Source organism: Heterodontus francisci, chromosome 20, assembly GCF_036365525.1.
Source record: "Heterodontus francisci isolate sHetFra1 chromosome 20, sHetFra1.hap1, whole genome shotgun sequence".
NCBI lineage: Eukaryota > Metazoa > Chordata > Chondrichthyes > Heterodontiformes > Heterodontidae > Heterodontus > Heterodontus francisci.
Genome location: NC_090390.1, coordinates 61032412 through 61054174, shown reverse-complemented (window position 1 = coordinate 61054174; position 21763 = coordinate 61032412). Strand labels below are relative to the sequence as shown.

The 21763-nt window shown below is 43.5% G+C and overlaps 1 protein-coding gene across 2 annotated transcripts in view; it reads left to right on the top strand.

Moving 5' to 3' along the window:
• Nucleotides 1-21763, top strand: part of LOC137380678 (G protein-coupled receptor kinase 5-like) — a 281511-nt gene that overhangs the window by 176490 nt on the left and 83258 nt on the right. For both annotated transcript variants that reach the window (XM_068052902.1, XM_068052900.1), the window contains one exon: nucleotides 479-556. In XM_068052902.1, the coding sequence (XP_067909003.1) occupies nucleotides 479-556 (78 nt within the window). The remainder of the gene's footprint in view (nucleotides 1-478; nucleotides 557-21763) is intronic.

Below are 21763 nucleotides of genomic sequence, written 5' to 3'. Positions count from 1 at the left end.
TCCTCCTGATAACATTATTCCTACCCAGTCATGCTTTTTTTTTAAAGTTCTATGCACATGGTCTGAGTTAAATAACCTGCTGCATGATCCAATTTTTACATCATCAATAAATTGGATCATGTCTCCTTTTTGTCTTTATCTCCAATTAACCGAAGTTCATGTTGTGTGATCCTTTCTCATAATAAAGAGCCAAAGTCCTGGATTTGTCTTTATAGCTCTTCTGAACAGAGCATATTACATCATGCTGTATCTGGAATTGCACCTCAGTTATGAAAATTGTTATAACTTCTGTGCCACATGAAATTTTAAGATGTATGTAATAGTACTTTTGAAACACTGTAAAAATGAAGGCCTTGAGAATATTCAATTGTGTACAGTTCAAAATTTACTCCTGGTAATGGGGCATTTTGTGCTCATCTCTGACTTTCTGTCCACAATAGCTTTGCGTGATTTATCATTTCTTATTATTTGTTTCCAGGCAGAGTATGAAGTTATGCCAGATGAAAAACGTGAAGATAAAGGACAAGAGATGATCAGTAAATACCTCACCCCAGAGGTAAGGACTGAGCTACTCATTGCTCGATCTGTGGTGAGAAAGTAAAGATTAATAAGTTTGGCAAATGAGGTAGAACTGAGCTCGCAGTTAGAAAGTGGTGAGACCAAGTCCTAGTCCTTGCATATGTCACAATTCTGAGGCTAGGGTGAGTAATTCTCTAATCCTACGAACATGCCACAGCAACACTTAAACATTAATCTAATCTTGGTTGATCTACATGATGGGTGTATATTAAAGCAGCCCCAAGGTGAAAAACCTACTGGATTTTTACAGCATTATGGGATAACCTTTAACATTGTGATTTCCTGTGCTCTTAAGAATACCTGATGCACTGAATCCAAAGAATCTGGAACAAACTGCATATATTCATATACCTTATGGAACCAACCGATTCTCCATTGGATCATCCAAGGTTTACAATATGGTTAAGAAGGGTTACCAGATCCCTTCCAAATATGATAAACACCAATATATGCTGGCAGGAGGTAAAGCTTAGATAGTAAAAGCCAGAGGCCATATTTTAGTCACATGAATTGCATTTCTAGTCTACGTATCCCATTGTAGCAGTTATGATTTGTTCAGTTCACTTTCTGTTTGCTTCGACTCGAGATAATAAGACTGTTCTAGTGCCCAATTAGTAGCTCCCATAGAAACATAGAGGGGAGCTTTATGCTCTTCCCCACATCAGTTTTGGAGGTGGGGAGAGCAATTCAATGGGAGGGATAGTGACAGAGGGGGACCCCGCATCCTTTCCGCCTCCACCCAAACTAAGTCCAGTGTTGGGAGGCATGTGAACAGCCTCCCTGTTGTCAATGGAGGCCCTTAACTGGGCAATTAACACTGCCAGAATTAGCCTAGTGGTGGGCAGGCCTGTTGCCATAGCGGGAGCACAGCGAGCAAACCTGTGCAGGTTGCTTGCCGGTTCCAGGGGATGGAGGGTGGGGAGGGTGGAATCCTTTGTTAAAATGCACTTAGTACCTGAATGAGGGACCTGGCATTGGGAAGGTGAGGGCCCCGCTGAGAGACACCCCCCTACCCTTGCTGCCAACCACACCCTACACCGCCCCCCCCCCCCCCCCCGCAAAACTAGTGGGGGGGCATAATTATGAAGTTTGCAAATGATACAAAAATTGGCCGTGTGGTTGATAATGAAAAAGAAATGAATTAGTCAGGCGGGTAGAACAGTGGCAAATGGAGTTCAGTGCGGAGAAGTGTGAGTTGATGCATTTTGGAAACGCTAACAAGGCAACGGAATACACAATAAATGGTAGGATACTGAGAGGTGTTGAGGAACAGAGGGACGTTGGAGTGCATGGCCACAGATCCCTGAAGGTGGCTGGACAGGTAGATGAGGTGGTCAAAAATGGATACTTTATTAGCCAAGACATAGAATATAAGAGCTGGGAGGTTATGCTGGAACTGTATAAAACACTAGTTGAGCCACAGCTGGAGTACTGTGTGCAGTTCTGGCCACCGCAATATAGGAAAGATGTGATTGCATTTAGAGAAGGTACAGAGGAAAGTTACAAGGATGTTGCCTAGACTGAAGAATTCTAGTTATGCGGAAAGATTGGATAGGCTAGGGTTATTTTCTTTGGAACAGAGGAGGCTGAAGGAAGTCCTAATTGAAGTGTATAAATTATGAGGGGTCTAGATAGAGTGGATAGTAAGGCCCTATTCCCCTTGGTTGAGGGATCCAGAACCAGGGAGCATAGATTTAGGATAAGATGTAGGATGTTTAGAGGGGATTCAAGGGGAATGTTTTTAATCCAGAGGGTGGTGGGAATATGGAACTCACTGCCTGAAATGTTGGTAGAGGCGAAAACCCTCATAACATTTAAAAGGACTTGGATATACACTTGAAGTGTCATATCCTCCAAGGCTACATATGAGCTAGAGAGGAATTAGGTTGAATGGATACTTGTCGGCTAGCACGGCTACGATGGGCTGAACGTCCTCCTTCCGAGCAGTAAATTTCTATGATTCTATGATTTTACAAAACTCCTCCCACTATGACTTACCTGTGGCCTGGTTCCAAGGCCACAGGTGAGTCCAGTGCTGGCAGCAGCCACTGCCTCTGGCCTCTGATTGGCTGGCAGTTCTTAGCAGCCGGGACTTCTGCCGCAGGGGTGCTTGATCCTGGGGCAGGCCCGCCACTGTTGATTTAAGTGTCTAATTGGCACTTGATTCAGCGGGCCTTCCCCAGAGGAGGCGATGGGGGGGGGGCTATCACTGGTGTTTTTGCCGGTGGTTGAGATCCCCATCGCTAAGATAAAATCCCGGCCATAGAAAATTTACGACACAGAACTAGGCCTTTCAGCCGATTGTGTCCCATCTTCCCTGGCGATAACTATAAACATTCCCAAAGAGTTTCTATTGCAGTGTGAGTAGATACCAGTTGTAAAGTTTGATACATTACAGCCAAAATATTTCAGCTGCCCATCCTCAATGAAGATGCTCATGTTCCTTGGAATGCTCCTATGTCAGTTTGGCAAGCATTAATAGTGAATGATATGCTGGGATTTTTCCCAGTAGCTCATTTGAAGAATGTGCTTAATGAGTCACTGAACAGCAGGTGGGAACAGGTAAGTACCTATTTTTTTTTCTTCACTAAATCCCCAACAATCCATTAGTGAATTATTTTCTCATATCCACCCAGCAAATGAAAAAAGCTTGGTGAAAGACAAAGGGAAGAGATTCAAGGGAGGAAGTATTAGCCAATTCAGAAGCCATAACTAAAGGAACATTTGGCCTGAAACTACTGAATAAGGGCTGGTAAGGGAACTTTTATCCCTAAAATTATGACTTGTGTAAGGTGAGTATGCAGCATCAGAGAGAAGGTAGGCTGGAAGTAGTATTAGATGGGAAGAAGGATTGAAGGAGGTATGCTGCCAAGCAGGTGAAAGGATGATGAGGGAGAAGAGCATGGCTGAGGAATGGCTGAACACGAAAAGATGAGAGAAGGAGGCTTGTGTCTGAAGTAGCAGTGAAGACTAACCTGGAAATGGACGTGGGAAAACCTTAAATGGCACAAGCTGTGGCAGAGATTTAAGTCTAACAGCAAACTGTTTTCGGATTGGTACAGAATAGTGAGAAAGCATTCAGTACAAAATCGAAAGGCAAGGAATCAGCAGTGGAATGAAGACCACGAATGATGAGCAGGGGAAGAAGTTCAGTTTGGCAACTAGAAGAGGAGAAGTGGTAGATCTAGGAGCTAACAAAGGATTAAGGTGGTTAACCAGAAGCCAGCAAAGGGTCCAAGACTAGTATTTTAAACTTAAATAAGGGCAATTATGAGGGCATGAAAGCTAAAATGAACTGGCAAATCAGGTTAAGGGATAGGTCAAAAAAGATGCGGTGGCAGACATTTAAGGGGTTATTTCAGAATACACAGAATAGATACATTTCGATGAGAAAGAAAAATTCCAAGGGTGGGACCCGCCATCCATGGTTAACTAAAACAGTTCAAACTTAAAGAAAAAGCCTATAATTGTGCAGAGATGGGAGGCAGGTCAGAAGATTGGACAGAATATAAAAAACAGCAAAGAATGACTAAAAAATTGATAAGGAAAGTAAAATTAGAGTACGAGAGAAAGCTAGCTAGAAATATAAAGACAGATAGTAAGAGTTTCTATCGATATTTAAAAAAGAAAAGTTAATAAAGTGAGCATTGGTGCTATAGAAAGTGAGTCTAGGGAATTAATAATGGGTAATAAGGAGATGGCAGATGAATTGAACAGATATTTTGCATTGGTCTTCATTATTGAGGATACAAGTGACATCCCAGTATTAGCTGTAAGTCAGGAAATGGGAGGGAGGGAGGAACTCAAGAAAATTACAATCACCTGGGAAGTGGTACTGAACAAATTGTTGGAGCTGTGGGCTGACAAGTCCCCAGGTCCTGATGGACTTCATCCTAGGATCTTAAAAGAAGTGGCTAGTGAGATAGTTGATGTGTTAGTTTAAATTTTCCAAAATTCCCTAGATTCGGGGAAGGTTCTGTTATTGGAAAATAGCAAATGTAACTTCTTTATTCAAAAAGGGAGGGAGACAGAAAGCAGGAAACTACAGGCAAGTTAACTTAACATCTGTCTTAGGGAAAATGTTAGAAGCTATTATTAAAGACATTATAGCAGGGCATTTAGAAATATTAAAGATAATCAGGCAGAGTCAACATGTTTTTGTGACAGGGAAATCATGTTTAACCAATCTATTGGAGGTCTTTGGGGGAGTTACATGTGCTGTGAATAAAGGGGTGGCTGTGTGGTACTTAGATTTCCAGAAGGCATTTGATAAGATGCCACATCAAAGGTTATTGCAGAAAATAAAAGCTCATGATATAGGGGGTAACATTGGCACGGATAGAAGATTGGCCATCTAACAGGAAACAGAGAGTAGGCATAAATGGGTCATTTTCTGGTTGGCATGATGTAACAAGTGGTATGCCACAGGGATCTGTGCTGGGGCTCAACATTTTACAATTCATATAAATGACTTAGGTGAAGGGACCGAAGGTATGGTTGTTAAATTTGCTGATGACCCAAAGATAGGTAGTGAAGTAACTATCGTATACTGGTATCAAAACCAAATACTGTGTTCAGGTAGGATTAGTGAGGAAACATAAAACTGCAGTGACTTGTCTGCTGATTAGAAAGAGTTAAATGCCTTGTATCTAAATATCTATTTTTAAATTCTTTTTCATCCAAAGAAAATATTCGGGCAATAAATGAAACAATTTATGCATGTTTTAGGATCCATATAAAGAGCTTTTCAACCCATTCTCAACGGTAGCATAACATAGATTTTACGCAATTGGTGGTAGTAATTTGTTTGCCACCCAAGTAGAATATTAGTCTCACCTTCCCTACTACCATGAAGCTATTTTTAAAATCATGCAATCATACTTTTTTAATGTGGTTGTATTTTTAAGCAAAATGGATAAGGTATAATTGCAGAATATGAGAAATGTACTTGGTTTAATTATTGTATAATTTCATTTTTAGATTTTTATATGTAAATGTTTCTAGTTCTGACTCTCTCTTTCATACTGGGCAGATGATGGATGAGTTTAAATCAATTAACTGATTGCCTACTTAGTGCAGTTTGTAAGACAGTGCTGTGTGAAAAATTGCTGCTGGATTTGCCTAATTATTAGCATTGACTGCATTTGCAAACCATTTGATTGCATGTGAGAGACATGATTAAGTTGCGATATAAAGAAAAGCTGTTTTTTTCTTGGATGCTTGCTTATTGGGCACACTCTTTTCCCCCCAGATTTTCATGTAAAGCAGTGAGCTTTCTCATTAATTGAGACTTTGGTTTTGAAGGTTTGGAAAATTGTCCCAATCTATAAGTCAAAATAGTGGTAACTGAAAGTTTCTCCAGTGGAAATTTCATCCTAGCACCTTTGGTTTCCTTGCAGTCCCCAAACCCAGATATACTCATCGTGTATGTAGATGCAGCAATTTTTTCTGCATCTTTTTCTTTTGGGCCTCCTTATCTCGAGAGACAATGGATACGCGCCTGGAGGTGGTCAGTGGTTTGTGAAGCAGCGCCTGGAGTGGCTATAAAGGCCAATTCTAGAGTGACAGGCTTTTCCACAGGTGCTGCAGAGAAATTTGTTTGTCGGGGCTGTTGCACAGTTGGCTCTCCCCTTGCGCCTCTGTCTTTTTTCCTGCCAACTACTAAGTCTCTTCGACTCGCCACATTTTAGCCCCGTCTTTATGGCTGCCCGCCAGCTCTGGTGAACGCTGGCAACTGACTCCCACGACTTGTGATCAATGTCACAGGATTTCATGTCGCGTTTGCAGACGTCTTTATAGCGGAGACATGGACGGCCGGTGGGTCTGATACCAGTGGCGAGCTTGCTGTACAATGTGTCTTTGGGGATCCTGCCATCTTCCATGCGGCTCACATGGCCAAGCCATCTCAAGCGCCGCTGACTCAGTAGTGTGTACAAGCTGGGGATGTTGGCCGCCTCGAGGACTTCTGTGTTAGAGATACGGTCCTGCCACCTGATGCCAAGTATTCTCCGGAGGCAGCGAAGATGGAATGAATTGAGACGTCGCTCTTGGCTGACATACGTTGTCCAGGCCTCGCTGCCATAGAGCAAGGTACTGAGGACACAGGCCTGATACACTCGGACTTTTGTGTTCCGTGTCAGTGCGCCATTTTCCCACACTCTCTTGGCCAGTCTGGACATAGCAGCGGACGCCTTTCCCATGCGCTTGTTGATTTCTGCATCTAGAGACAGGTTACTGGTGATGGTTGAGCCTAGGTAGGTGAACTCTTGAACCACTTCCAGAGCGTGGTCGCCAATATTGATGGATGGAGCATTTCTGACATCCTGCCCCATGATGTTTGTTTTCTTGAGGCTGATGGTTAGGCCAAATTCATTGCAGGCAGCCGCAAACCTGTCGATGAGACTCTGCAGGCACTCTTCAGTGTGAGATGTTAAAGCAGCATCGTCAACAAAGAGGAGTTCCCTGATGAGGACTTTCCGTACTTTGGACTTCGCTCTTAGACGGGCAAGGTTGAACAACCTGCCCCCTGATCATGTGTGGAGGAAAATTCCTTCTTCAGAGGGCTTGAACGCATGTGAAAGCAGCAGGGAGAAGAAAATCCCAAAAAGTGTGGGTGCGAGAACACAGCCCTGTTTTTTTAGATTAGATTAGAGATACAGCACTGAAACAGGCCCTTCGGCCCACCGAGTCTGTGCCGACCATCAACCACCCATTTTATACTAATCCTACACTAATCCCATATTCCCAACAAACATCCCAACCTGTCCCTATATTTCCCTACCACCTACCTATACTAGTGACAATTTATAATGGCCAATTTACCTATCAACCTGCAAGTCTTTTGGCTTGTGGGAGGAAACCGGAGCACCCGGAGAAAACCCACGCAGACACAGGGAGAACTTGCAAACTCCACACAGGCAGTACCCGGAATCGAACCCGGGTCCCTGGAGCTGTGAGGCTGCGGTGCTAACCACTGCGCCACTGTGCCGCCCCTCAGGATAGGAAAGGGCTCTGAGGAGGAGCCACCATGTTGAATTGTGCCTTTCATATTGTCATGGAATGAGGTGATGATACTTAGTAGCTTTGGTGGGCATCCAATCTTTTCTAGTAGTCTGAAGAGACCACGTCTGCTGACGAGATCAAAGGCTTTGGTGAGATCAATGAAAGCAATGTAGAGGGGCATCTGTTGTTCACGGCATTTCTCCTGTATCTGACGAAGGGAGAACGGCATGTCAACGGTCGATCTCTCTGCACGAAAGCCACACTGTGCCTCAGGGTAGACGCGCTCGGCCAGCTTCTGGAGCCTGTTCAGAGCGACTCGAGCAAAGACTTTCCTCACTATGCTGAGCAGGGAGATTCCACGGTAGTTGTTGCAGTCACCGTGGTCACCTTTGTTTTTATAGAGGGTGATGATATTGGCATCGCGCATGTCCTGGGGTACTGCTCCCTCGTCCCAGCACAGGCATAGCAGTTCATGTAGTGCTGAGAGTATAGCAGGCTTGGCACTCTTGATTATTTCAGGGGTAATGCTGTCCTTCCCAGGGGCTTTTCCACTGGCTAGAGAATCAATGGCATCACTGAGTTCTGATTTGGTTGGCTGTATGTCCAGCTCATCCATGACTGGTAGAGGCTGGGCTGCATTGAGGGCAGTCTCAGTGACAGCATTCTCCCTGGAGTACAGTTCTAGGTAGTGCTCAACCCAGCGGTCCATTTGTTTGTGTTGGTCAGTGATTATGTCCCCTGATTTAGATTTGAGGGGGGCGATCTTCTTGATGGTTGGCCCAAGAGCTCTCTTCATGCCATCATACATTCCTCTGATGTTTCCGGTGTCTGAGGCCAGCTGAATATGACTGCATAGGTGTTGCCAGTAGTCGTTTGTGCAGCGCCTGGCTGTTCTTTGTGCAGTGCTTCTGGCTGCTTTAAGTGCTGCGGATGTTAAATCACTGGGGGCTTTCTTGTAGTTCAACAGTGCAATGCGCTTAGCGGCTATGACAGGTTCCAGCTCTTCATTATGAGATTGAAACCAGTCTGCATTTCTCTTCGCACTTTTGCCGTAGGTGGTCAAAGCTGACTCATAGATGGCGTCTCTGATGTGGGCCCACTTGGTCTCAGCATCCCCTGTGGGAGTGTTTTGAAGGGCTGTTACAAGTGAATTTAGAAATTTTTGTAACAGCTGTGGGTGAGAAATTCTGCTCGTGTTGATGCGCGGGTGGCCCTTCTGCTTGGAATGATGCAACTTCTTTGGTCTGAGTCTAACCTTGCTGCACACCAGGGAGTGGTCGGTGTCGCAGTCTGCACTGTGGAAGCTGCGTGTGATTTGAACACTGTTTAAGGCAGCTCGCCTTGTGACAATGAGGTCTAGCTGGTGCCAACGACGCGATCAGAAAGCAGTGAGCTTTCTCATTAATTGAGACTTTGGTTTTGAAGGTTTGGAAAATTGTCCCAATCTATAAGTCAAAATAGTGGTAACTGAAAGTTTCTCTAGTGGAAATTTCATCCTAGCACCTTTGGTTTCCTTGCAGTCCCCAATTCCAGATATACTCATCGTGTCTGTAGATGCAGCAATTTATTTCTGCATCACTATATTAAAAAAACAAAGTTCTGTATCCCAGTATTTACCTGAGATAACCTCTCTGTGGTCCTGTTTCGTTGGTTGGATACTCTAGGAACACAATTATTTTTTTATTAAGAAATAGGTATGCTATGTGTTTGGAACATGCTATGCATAAGTTTTATATCAACCAACAAGGTCAGTTTAATGAGACACTTATACTTGCCTCTGGCTGCACCCTATTATGCAATTTGGAATTACTCCACTTGGAATACTAGTTACTGCATTTGATTACTTAATTATCAGTATGCTGATCACATAAGCCAGTTATATTCCTTTTTTTAAAAAAGAAATTAACTTGTTTAGTGAAAAGGTATGTAATTGACTTAATTTGACATACTGTTCAACAGTTAATGTGGGGGAAAATGCTTGTTTTAATCTGCCACAGTTTCTAGTATGGCAAAACTGACTTTTTTTAAAGTAATAAAGATAACGATTGACCATAGAGTTTGCAGACTGTTTTGTAGCAGTGCTATAAATATGGTAGTGCTGATTTACACTGCTGTAGGTTGAATGGCTAAATACTGTTTTCATCAAGGGTGAAGTATAAACAATGCGTGACCTCTGGGGGAGTTAAAATTCCACTTCTGTGTTCCTGGGGCCCGCCAGCACAGTAGTGGAAATTCCCCGCTTCCCTCTTATCAAACAAAAATGCCTCCAATTGAATGAGGGTGTGCCATCACCACCATCATGAAGGTTGCCTGAATTTAAAATTTGATGGCATCCTTCAGTTATTTGAGGTTTGACGTATTTAAATGAGATGCAGATTTCTAGTTGGAGATTTTTTTCGCCACAAGATTTATGTGATATCCAAATGGATCCTTGTGCATATTTACTACCTAGATTTTCTGGCTATTAGGAGGATGGCAGGTCATCTGTAAGAAGCAGAAACATTGCTCCATCCACCAACATGGAGAATCTGGATGTTTACACATTTAGGTTAATCATTATTTTAGCAAAACTATAAAGTAGAGATTTTCTGGCACATGTTTGGAAAGGCACAAAAAATAGTATGGAATATACCATTTCATGATGCAGTAAAGCGCTGCTGTCACTTTGTTTGCCAGCTAGTAAATTGACAATAACACCATTTAACTCCAATATGAGGTAGCGCTCCTCAGAGAAATGCTCCAGACAAAACACTTTGAAATGCAGTTGCTGTAAAATAATCCAGTCACTTTTAACTGTGATTGCTAATGCAATTTTTAGAGATTCTGATTGTATTGCCTGTTTAGAAGTGGTGTGACAGGAAAATTATAGCGTATTTGTGTTTTCATGTGAGAAAGCACAATGCTATATGTATAACCTTTTCAAATCTTTTCTGATCTGGGGTCTTTCTCTGTGCTTGATCTTTAATCTACACATACATATGTTGTGTGATTGCCTTTAAGAATGATGTCCCTTTAAGATCTTAATATGCTAATGAGCCAAGTACCAGGATGCAGTCATGTGACTACATGCCCATCTCACTCTGTAACTGTCACACCAAGAGGCAAGTCCTGTATATAGATAGCTCTGCACTAACAGCAAGTCCTGTAAATAGATAGCTCTTCACTGTATATACTTGTTATCTGTTAATAAACCTGTTTGTGATCTTCCAACTACCTGAACTCCATGCATCTCATTTTATGTTGCATCAGACAACATAAAAAAGCTTCTCATTACAACATACAATACTAATTGTATCAGTCATGATGCCCATCCAAACTTTGTATCGCACTCTTGTCCTGAAAATAGTGCACAATTGCTTGCTTTATTTTCTGCCATATGTTCCCATAGCTCCAACTCAGTTGGATTGGGGATTTAGTATTCTGCTATGTATAAATAAGGTGTTTGACCAGGTAATTACAAGTAGAATAAAATAGAAATAAATGGTATATGGGTTGCAAACAAATAGAGCACCATTAAAGCAAATTTAGGAAAGAAAGTGGCCAGACACAGGATGGTGCAATAAAACAATAAAATGAATTCAATCTTATGTTGCAGCCAGCTATCTCAAACAACTATGGACTGTATGACATTGCTATTTTAAGATCATGTGTGCATGTCTATAAAATTATGCAAGATTTGCAGGAAAGGTTAAGATGGAAAAAGGGCGGCACAGTGGCGCAGTGGTTAGCACCGCCGCCTCACAGCTCCAGCGACCCGGGTTCAATTCTGGGTACTGCCTGTGTGGAGTTTGCAAGTTCTCCCTGTGTCTGCGTGGGTTTCCTCCGGGTGCTCCGGTTTCCTCCCACATGCCAAAAGACTTGCAGGTTGATAGGTAAATTGGCCATTATAAATTGCCCCTAGTATAGGTAGGTGGTAGGGAAATATAGGGACAGGTGGGGATGTGGTAGGAATATGGGATTAGTGTTGGATTAGTATAAATGGGTGGTTGATGGTCGGCACAGACTCGGTGGGCCGAAGGGCCTGTTTCAGCGCTGTATCTCTAAATCTAAATCTAATGTTCTGATCCCTGTCTTCTTATCAGGCCCCTTTCTTATTTTAAGGTCTCTATGGAGTGCTGTTCCTTCAAGTATAAAATGAAACATCCGTTAAAGTTTTCTTTTGCAATGCAGTTACATTAGGTCTATCGTAGAGAACAGCTGGATTGTGTAGAGTGGCAAATATTTCCTTTAGATTTTGGAATGTGTAAAATCATAACTATTAGGCTTACTTGAAGTAATGTTTCCATTTGATCTCATAAGTGAGTTTATTTTTTCAGTAAATAGCATTTCCATGTTTTCCGCTTTCAATTCTAAAGAAGTTCCATGATTGCCTCAAACCAAAACAATGCTTTAAAAAATTTAGTGTACTGCATAAAAACTGGTGTATGTGATTTCTAAATTTTGACTATGATTGGAATATCAGTGTGCTGATAATTAAGTAATCAAATGCAGTAACTAGTATTCCAAGTGGAATTCTTCCAAATTGCATAATAGGGTGCAGCCAGAGGCAAGTATAAGAGTGTCTCGTTAAACTGACCCTGTTGGTTGATATAAAACTTATGCTGTTGCATCTATGGACAAGATGTACAGCCTTTCTGTGGTTTGCAGTAGCTCTGATGTAACCAGTGATGATCTGCTTTATATATAAATCTTTACATGCAAAGAGAAATAGTGTGCGAAGCTTCACTATTGTTATTGTGTGCAAACATTTTTAATGGATTGATACCTGGGTTGAAGTGCAACTGCAGAGGCCTGAGCTTAAAACTGAATTCTGTCACTCTTCATTGTGCTGTTTCTCTAGTCATGATTTTGTAAGTGTTGACACTCCAGCCATAGCTTCATAATCTTGTGAAGTATAGGTCTGGCACTGAGTAAGACATCTTCAACCGGTCTACTGGTATTCCAGCTGTGCAGAGTATAGGATCAGATTTGTTTTCGCTGCAACTGGGAAAGCAGTTGTTCCAAGTATTCTATCATTAAACAGGCTAGGCTTTATAAAGCATTGACTATTTTTGACAGATGAGAAGCACATTTTAGAGAATTCTAGCTTTTCTACCATTTTTTCCAACCATTTTTGCTTCATTATAACTTTGATTTTAGGCAACTGAATAGCACTTGATACCTTTATCAGAAATGGACCTGTTGGGTATAATAGCATTTTCTTTATCCTAAAAAAATCTTGCACGATTATAGAAGAGAGGGATAGACGTCAGTATGGTCAGGGTTCTTGACAAGTATTATGGGCTTTGCCATCTTAAAAGCGAAATCTGACATTTTCTGTCCACTGGCCAATTGTGTTTTTGTTTTCCTACATTGATTTGGGCCAGGATTTTTCCCTGTGTGGACAGGAGTCGTCCACCAACTGAAAAGTCGGTGGCAAACCCGCTTCCGCCTGACCTGGGGATCCAACTCGTATTCTGCAGTTCCCCGGCCTTTAACTATTCTGAGGTGGGACTTCCACCCACTTGAGGCAGGAAGTCCCACCCAGTGGAGCTGCGGGCCAATCAGCGGGCCAGCAGCTCTTAGTCCCAGCAGCGCCACCAGGAGCGGTCGCCACTGCTGGGACTGCAGCCCAGCTTGAAGAAGATGTTGTTGGGGGGCCCGCAATGCAGGTAAGTTTTTATTGCCTTGTCGGGGGTGATCGGTTGGGCCCCAGCGAGGCAAGAGTGGTCGATTGGGAGGCGTATTGGGTGTTGGGGTGGTTGGGGCAGTGGGGGCGGCCTTCTGTCGGGCACAAGCCATCAGAAAGCTGCCTGCTTTTGTCAAGCAGCTTTTCTCGGGCCTGGGCTGCCTGCTTGCCAAGGGTAAAATCCCTGTGGTGGTGGGCGGAGGCCCTTAAGTGACTGTTAAGTGGCCACTTAAGGGCCTTGATTGGTCTGGGGCAGGCGGGCTGTTTATTGCCGCTGCCGCCCTGCATAAAGTGGCAGCAGAGGTGGGAGCGGGTCGGGAAGGGCCCCCTGAGCCTCCCGCTCCATTTTACGCTCCTCCCCGCCACCTTCCCACTCTGGGGGGTGGTGGGGCGTAAAATTCCGCCCTTGGTTACTATGTGTCTTTTAGCTAGGCAATTAACCACTTGGTTATACATGACATCCTGTCAGGCCATTGATTAACATAAAGAAACAGAATAGAGTTGAATTTGCTTCCCCATGCCCCCGTATAGTATGATATAGCAGTAATTTCCCATAATAAAACGTTTGCCTTCTCTGAAGAATCAATCCATCTAATTCAAGAGCTCACCAAACATACCACAAGGATCCAGCTGTACAATAGGGATAGGGTATTATAACCTCTTGTATAACTTGGAAACATTGTTCTGAGGCAAAAATACAATCCTAAGCTCAAAAACAAAATTAGAGGGGTGAACAAAAACCTGGTCAAAGAGGTGGGTTTAAAGGAAGAGAGGGGTGGAGGGATTTCCAGTGAGGTAGACCATGTGGCTGAACGCACAGCTACCATTAGTGGGGTGAAGGGACTTGTGGATGAACGAGCCCATTATCAGAGAAACACAGATACATGGGTTTTGGTGAGGAGGGGGGGAGGGTTGATGGGTTCTAGAGCTGAAGTAGATTATGGAGAGATGGAAAAGTGAGTCCATGGAGGGATTTGAACACAACGATGATCATTTTAAATTTGAGACGTTAAGGGTACTGGGAGCCAGTATGGAATGAGTGAATCTGGGCCTGATGGTACTTGGTGTGGGATAGGATGCAAGCAGCAGAATCTGGATGAACTGAAACTTATGGACGGTGGAAGATCAGAGGCCAACCAGGAGAACATTGAGGGTAATAGAGTCTAGAGCTGGCAATGGTATTAATGAGGGTTTCAGTCACACCTAGGCTGAGGTAAGGGAAGAAGTATATGATGTTACAAAATTGAAAGTCGGCAGCCTTTATGATGAAGATAAAGGGTTGAAATCTATAGCTAGCAGTGTGTCTGATTTTAATTTGTTTAGTTGGATTGCCATTCTTGGATGAAACATTTAGGACCAGACAGTTGTCTGTTCAGCACCTCCACCTTCTCCATGGAGTTGTGACATACAATTCCATTCTTCTCAACAGGATTGATAGTGTAGTTTGACCTGCTGTTGGAAACATTTGTAATTATCTCCAACCAATCTGTGGCTGCTCTCTGATAATATTGGAGTTTGAAATTGATTTTGAGCTTGCACCTCTGACAAAATAATCGCAGGTACTTTATGAGCTGGAACTTTGCCTGGAGATGGATTTCCTTATTTTCTTAGTTGCTTGATCTTCGCCATATAACAAACTATTTGCATATTTTGGCACTTATTAAACCAGAACTGTAAGCCGAAGCTTAGATGCTTTAATGGAAAGGAGCATTTTGCAACAATAGATATGTTCTGCTTGATCTGAGACCAAATTAAATTTGGAACCTTTGGCTGGTGGGTGTTGTGCCAATAAGAGTGTTCTACTTGAGACAGTGCCAAATAGGCTTGTTACTAGCACTTGGTGTTCATTTCAAAACACCAATGAAAGGCTGCTTAGATGCAAGCCACATTGTAATCAGACATGTCAACTTATATTTTGTTGATCACTTTTATATGATAAGAGAAGCAGAAGTTATCTTATCTACAGGGGGAAGAAAGAGTACCATCTGCATTAATCATTAGTAATTGTGAAGGAGTGTGTAGGACGGTCTGCTCTCTGTTCCTAGTCCAGGATACCAGAGACATCTGTCTTATGTTTTGCACCCCAGTCAATCCTTGTGTTAGAGAATGGTAAATTTTTAATTCTACCTGGTACCAAACAGGCAGCTGTCGGCATTTTCAGCAGGTTTGTAGCAGCACTGAGGTGTGATAAAGAGCATCTTTGAATATTTGAGTGCACAGGTCATGCATACATGATTTTGTGAATTGTCCATGGTGCAAACCACATTAACATGTATGACCATTCTTATCTGCACCTCAACTCATCCAGAGGTGAATGTTGCTTCATTCAGTGCTCAACACATTGAAAATGTCACAGCTTAACTCAGGGAATTTGAAGAGTGAGGGAATTCAGCGCAGTGAGGGAAGAGGTGCTGTTCTGGTCTTTTACAAAACAGGGAGTTGTCCGAGTGTGGGAGCAGGAGACAGCGAGACCTGAGAGCTGAAGTCTAGAGGCATAAATAGGTGATCAGGGAGACGTTTATCTATATTAGGGAGAGGCTCACTGGCAGGGGCGGGGGGGAGGTGAAGGGGAGCGGAGGGGCGGACCTGGGTGGAAACTGAGTGCAGCGACTGAGGAGTTAAAGTGGGGGGAGAGCCTCCAGCGCAATCTCAAATAACAAAAGCAACATCTCCAAAAAAGCTATAGTTTTTTTATTCATTTGTGGGATATGGGTGTCGCTGACTAGGCCAGCATTTATTGCCCATCCCTAATTGCCCTTGAACTGATTGGTTTGCTAGGCCATTTCATAGGGCATTTAAAAGACACATGTAGGCCAGACTGTTGGATTTTAGTTATGCAGGAAGATTGGATAGGCTAGAGTTATTTTCTTTGGAACAGATGAGGCTGAGGGGAGACCTAATTGAAATGTATAAAATTACGAGAGGTCCAGATAGAGTGGATAGTAAGGCCCTATTCCCCTTGGTTGAGGGGTCCATAACGAGGGAGCATCCTTTTAGGATAAGAGATAGGCGGTTTAGAGGGAATTCGAGAGGAATGTTTTTCACCCAGAGGGTGGTGGAGATCTGGAACTCACTGCCTGAAAGTGTGATAGAGACAGAAACCCATTTAAACATTTAAAAGTACTTGGATATGCAATTGAAGTGCCGTAACCAACAAGGCTACGTACCAAGGGTTAGAATGTAGGATGGCTAATTGTCAGCCAGCATGGACACGATGGGCCGAATGGCTCCTTCCAAGCTGTAAATTTCTATGATTCTATGTGCATGTTTGTGCATCATTCAAGTTTACAATCCATTTGCAAATCCAGTTGCCAGTTACCAACAGCTATATTCATCCACATCTGAAGCCAAATTGCAGACTGGTAACAAAGGCCCTTGGACCCCTTTCCAAAAATCAGTTTATAAGGTAGGGATTGAAACCTGAATGGGACAGGGTTTAAATGTATTTTAATACACTATGCTCCCTGTTGTTGTTGTTGTTGCAGACCCTACCAAAAGAATTTTCAGTTAGCTGCAGAAAGGAGAGCTGCATATTGTCACACTATCTATGGCTGATGGTTGAAGTGACCTTGGTTCTTAATGCAGTTCACACAAGATATATAAGGTTGTGATCTGACAGCAAGTGCTACCTTCAGTCCATCAACTAATATATGTGCAGGATAGCCTATTGAAATCTGGAAGTGTTCAATAAAATACTAGTTACCTTTCAGTGTTTGACTGCATTCTCTAGCCATGTTTGCATAATGGCTTACTACTACCATGGTAACACATTTCCGTAGCACTGAAGGTGGAATTTTTAAATTATTAAATAGTGAAATAAAGGGCTGCTCCTAAAAATTGAATTTATTTGTGACTTGGCAATAGTATTTAGTAATAAATGTTAACATTAGTGCCCTTTGGCCTGCAGTATTGTTTATAATTACTTGCAGCAGCTATGGTACCTGATGTAATTGAACAGACAAGTGCTGGGAGGACAGATGGATATTGGGATGGTAGAATGAACAAAAGTATCGTGGAGAATTGGGTCCTTCAGAAGTCTGAAGGGGGAGAACAGGGACAAATGTACATGTTGATGGCGGAGCATTATCTGGCAAATGCAAGGGCTGGTAGATTGGAAGATCAGGGCAGACAAATGTTATCACTGTGAGAGGAGGCAAATTCGGAGCAGAGGTATGAGAAATGCAATGGGGCACAGTTGAGCATCCAGTCACAAGGAAGCTGCATTTCAGCAAAAAGGAGGACTTTTCAAAAGTCCTGGTGCAGAAAGTACAGTCAACAGAAAAGATATGATGGAGAAACTGAGAGAAAGGAATGGAGTCTTTACAGGAAACAGGATGGGAAGAGGAAGAATCCATGTAGTTGTGGGAGTCGATAATAGATGTCAGCGGAAAGCCCACTGTCAGAGTTGGAGGGAAAAATTCATGAAGGTCAGAGTAGAGTCAGAAATGGCCCAAGTAAAAGATAAAGGATGGGTGGAAGTTGGAATCATAGATATTTAAATTCTCAAAATCATGAGTGAAAGCAAGAAATGGCATCAACATTGTCATGGCTGTACTGCAAGAAGGGGACCACTCTGGTCAAAGTCACTAACTACATTGTTTGTGACTGGGGTGTGTTGTATGTCATTATCTTCCTTGAATTCCCTGCATAATTCAATGTTGTTGATCACACCATCCATGTGAGGGCAATGCCACGGAGGCTGCTGACATAGGCAAAGTAGGAGGAGTGCCAGATAGAAATCAAGAAATCGATCCCATTCTGGTCAATGTCATTGAAGATAATGACATACAACGCACCCCAGTCACAAACAATGTAGTTAGTGACTTTGACCAGAATGGTCACTGTATTGGGCTTAAGATGGAAACGAGTCAGAAGTGATTAGAACAGTGAGTCATGGAATAGGTAGATGTGGATTTGCGTTGTATTAACACATTCATCAATGTTGTAGAGTAACTGGAGGGTCAAAGATGGGATAGCAATTTGAGAGGACAGAGAATTCTGAGAATCTTTGTTCTTTTTTCACAGCTTCACTTCTTCCTACCTCAGCAACTTCCTCCAGCTGTACATCTCCACCTGCACCCTCAACTGCCTTGTCTACTGTTTATTATTCCCTCACCACCCCCTACCCCCATTCCAGCTTTTATCATTGTGGCAGAGCCTTCAGCAAACGTGGCCCATAATCTGGCAGTGGCCAACCTACCTGTCACTTCTCTCATCAACTTCAAAAGCTTCCTTAAAACATACCTTTTTAACAATAGGTTCAGCCACCTCCTGATTTCTTCCTACTCCTGTTCAGTCCTAAACTGTGAAACACCTTGAGTTGGTTTGCTACATTAAATGTGTAATGCAAGTTGTGTAAATGGTTCCTGCATTAATCTAAAAGTACAATTAACTTTCAGATACATGTTTTTCTAGTCACGCTGATTAAAGTTCTTCAAGTAATTTAATCTGTTAAACTTCTGTCAGAGTTGCTAAGGAACATTTGATATGATCTTGTTTCTGGACTGCATTCACAGTTTTACCGAAAGCCAACATGTCAGCTTAACCTAATAACTGTAGAGAAAGTATCATGTATTTCTACTTCAAAATTAGTCATTGACAGTTGGCAGAGTGTCAAAAAAAGTTCTGATAAACTTCAAAGGGCCACTGTCCCTTGTAGCATTACAATGTGGATCAAGCACTTAGAGTCATAGAGTCGTACAGCATAGAAACAGGCCCTTGAGCCCACCGTGTCCATGCTGACCATAATGCCTATCTATACTAATCCCACCTGCCTGCATTAATTCTATATCCCTCTATGTCTTGCTCATTCAAGTACCTGTCCGGATGCCTCTTAATTGTTGCTACTGTTCCTGCCCCCACCACCTCCGCTGGCAGCTCATTCCAGATACCCACTATTCATTGTGTAAAAAAATTTACCCCTTTGATCCACTTTAAACCTCCTCCCTCTCACCTTAAATCTATGCCCTCTAGTTTTAGTCACCCTACCATGGGAACAGACCCTGGCTATCTACCCTATCTATGCCTCTCATAATTTTATATGCCTCTATCATGTCCCCTCTCAGCCTCCTTCGCTCCAGGGAAAACAGACCCAGCCTATCCAAACTCTCTTTATAACTCAAGCCCTCCAAACCAAGGAACATCCTTGTGAATCTTTTCTGCACCCTCTCTATCTTAATCACATCTTTCCTGTAGTGCGGCGACCAGAACTGCACACAGTACTCCAAGTGCGGCCTAACCAACGTTATGTACAACGGTAACATGACATCCCAACTCTTGTACTCAGTGCCTCGGCCGATGAAGGCAAGCATGCCATACGCCTTCTTCACCACCCTGTCTACCTGTGTTGCCACTTTCAGGGAACTATGTATTTGCACCCCAAGGTCTCTCTGCTCAACAACACTCCCCAGGGCCCTGCCATTCACTGTATATGTCCTGCCCTGGTTTAACTTCCCAAAATGCATCACTTCACAATTGTCTGTGTTAAATTCCATTTGCCAATCCCTTGCCCACTTTCCCAGTTGATCTATATCCTGTTGTAACCTTAGACAACCTTCTTCACTGTCCACTATACCGCCAATTTTGGTGTCATCTGCAAACGTACAAATCATGCCCCTTACATTCACATCCAAGTCATTAATATATATGACAAACAACAGAGGGCCCAGCACCGATCCCTGCAGCGCACCACTGGTCACTGGCCTCCAATCTGAAAAACAACCCTCCACTACCACCCTCTGCCTCCTATCACCAAGCCAATTTTGTATCCAATTTGCTAGCTCACTCTGGATCCCATGTGTTCGAACCTTCTGGACCAGCCTACCATGTGGGACCTTGTCAAAGGCCTTGCTAAAGTCCATGTAGACAACGTCCATCACCCTGCCCTCGTCAATCCTCTTGGTCACCTCCTCAAAAAACTCAATCAAATTCGTGAGACATGATTTCCCACGCACAAAGCCTTGTTGACTATCCCTAATCAGACCTTGCCTTTCCAAATGCATATAAATCCTGTCTCTCAGAATCCCTTCCAATAACTTTCCCACCACTGATGTAAGGCTCACCGGCCTGTAGTTCTCTGGCTTATCCCTGCTGCCCTTCTTAAATAAAGGCACAACATTAGCTATCCTCCAGTCTTCCGGTACCTCACCCGTGGCTAACGATGATACAAAAATCTCTACCAGGGCCCAGCAATCTCCTCCCTTGCTTCCCATAGCATCCTAGGATACATCTGGTCAGGCCTGGGGATTTATCCACCTTACTGCACTTCAAAACCTCCAACGCCTCCTCCTTTGTAATGTTGATATGCTCCAGGATATCGCTGTTCCCTCCCTTGAGCTCACTACTTCCATGACCTTCTCCATGGTAAATACAGACTTCTTTAGTGAAAATGTAATAGCTGAAAATTAATACATTTACCATGTTGTCTCGCAGATAAAATAAAGTCTAATCTGCAATAAAAGCAAAATACTGTGGATGCTTGAAATCTGAAATAAAAACAAAGTGCTGGAAATACACAGCAGGTCTGGCAGCATCAATGGAGAGTGAAACAGATGGGGCGATTGAGGCAGCGTTTGCAGGAGGAAGCGGGGTAATGAATGGGACGATTGAGGCAGTGTTTGTGAGAGGGAGTGGGGTAATGAATGGGGTGATTGAGGCAGCGTTTGTGGGAGGGAGTGGGGTAATGAATGGGGTGATTGAGGCAGCGTTTGTGGGAGGGAGTGGGGTAATGAATAGAACGATTGAGGCAGCGTTTGTGGGAGGGACTGGGGTAATGAATGGGGTGATTGAGGCAGCGTTTGTGGGAGGGAGTGGGGTAATGAATAGGACGATTGAGGCAGTGTTTGTGGGAGGGAGCAGGGTAGTGAATGGAACGATTGAGGCAGTGTTCGTGGGAGGGAGTGGGGTAATGAATGGGGTGATTGAGGGAGGGGGTGGGGTAATGAATGGAGCGATTGAGGCAGCGTTTGTGGGAGGGAGTGGGGTAATGAATGGGGCAATTGAGGCAGCGTTTGTGGGAGGGAGTGGGGTAATGAATGGGGCAATTGAGGCAGCGTTTGTGGGAGGGAGTGGGGTAATTAATGGGGTGATTGAGGGAGGGGGTGGGGTAATGAATGGAGCGATTGAGGCAGCGTTTGTGGGAGGGAGTGGGGTAATGAATGGAGCGATTGAGGCAGCGTTTGTGGGAGGGAGTGGGGTAATGAATGGGGCAATTGAGGCAGTGTTCACGGGAGAGAGCAGGGTGCTGTTGGGGGGGGATAGAGGCACCGATCGCGGCTATTGAGGGTGAGGCAACACTCAGACCTCATTACGTCTGGCGTCATTATGTGGTGAACTAGGCAAGCGCATGCGCATATTCATACCGGCAAGCTGGCAGAGGTTTGGGCGCACTGACGGCGCAGCGATCACTCTGCGCATGCTCTGCGTTGTCAGGAGACACTTGGCTGTCTTTTACTACAGCTATTAGTACTCCCATTATCTTTTGTTCCATGACCTCTTTGTCATTTAATCTTGCTC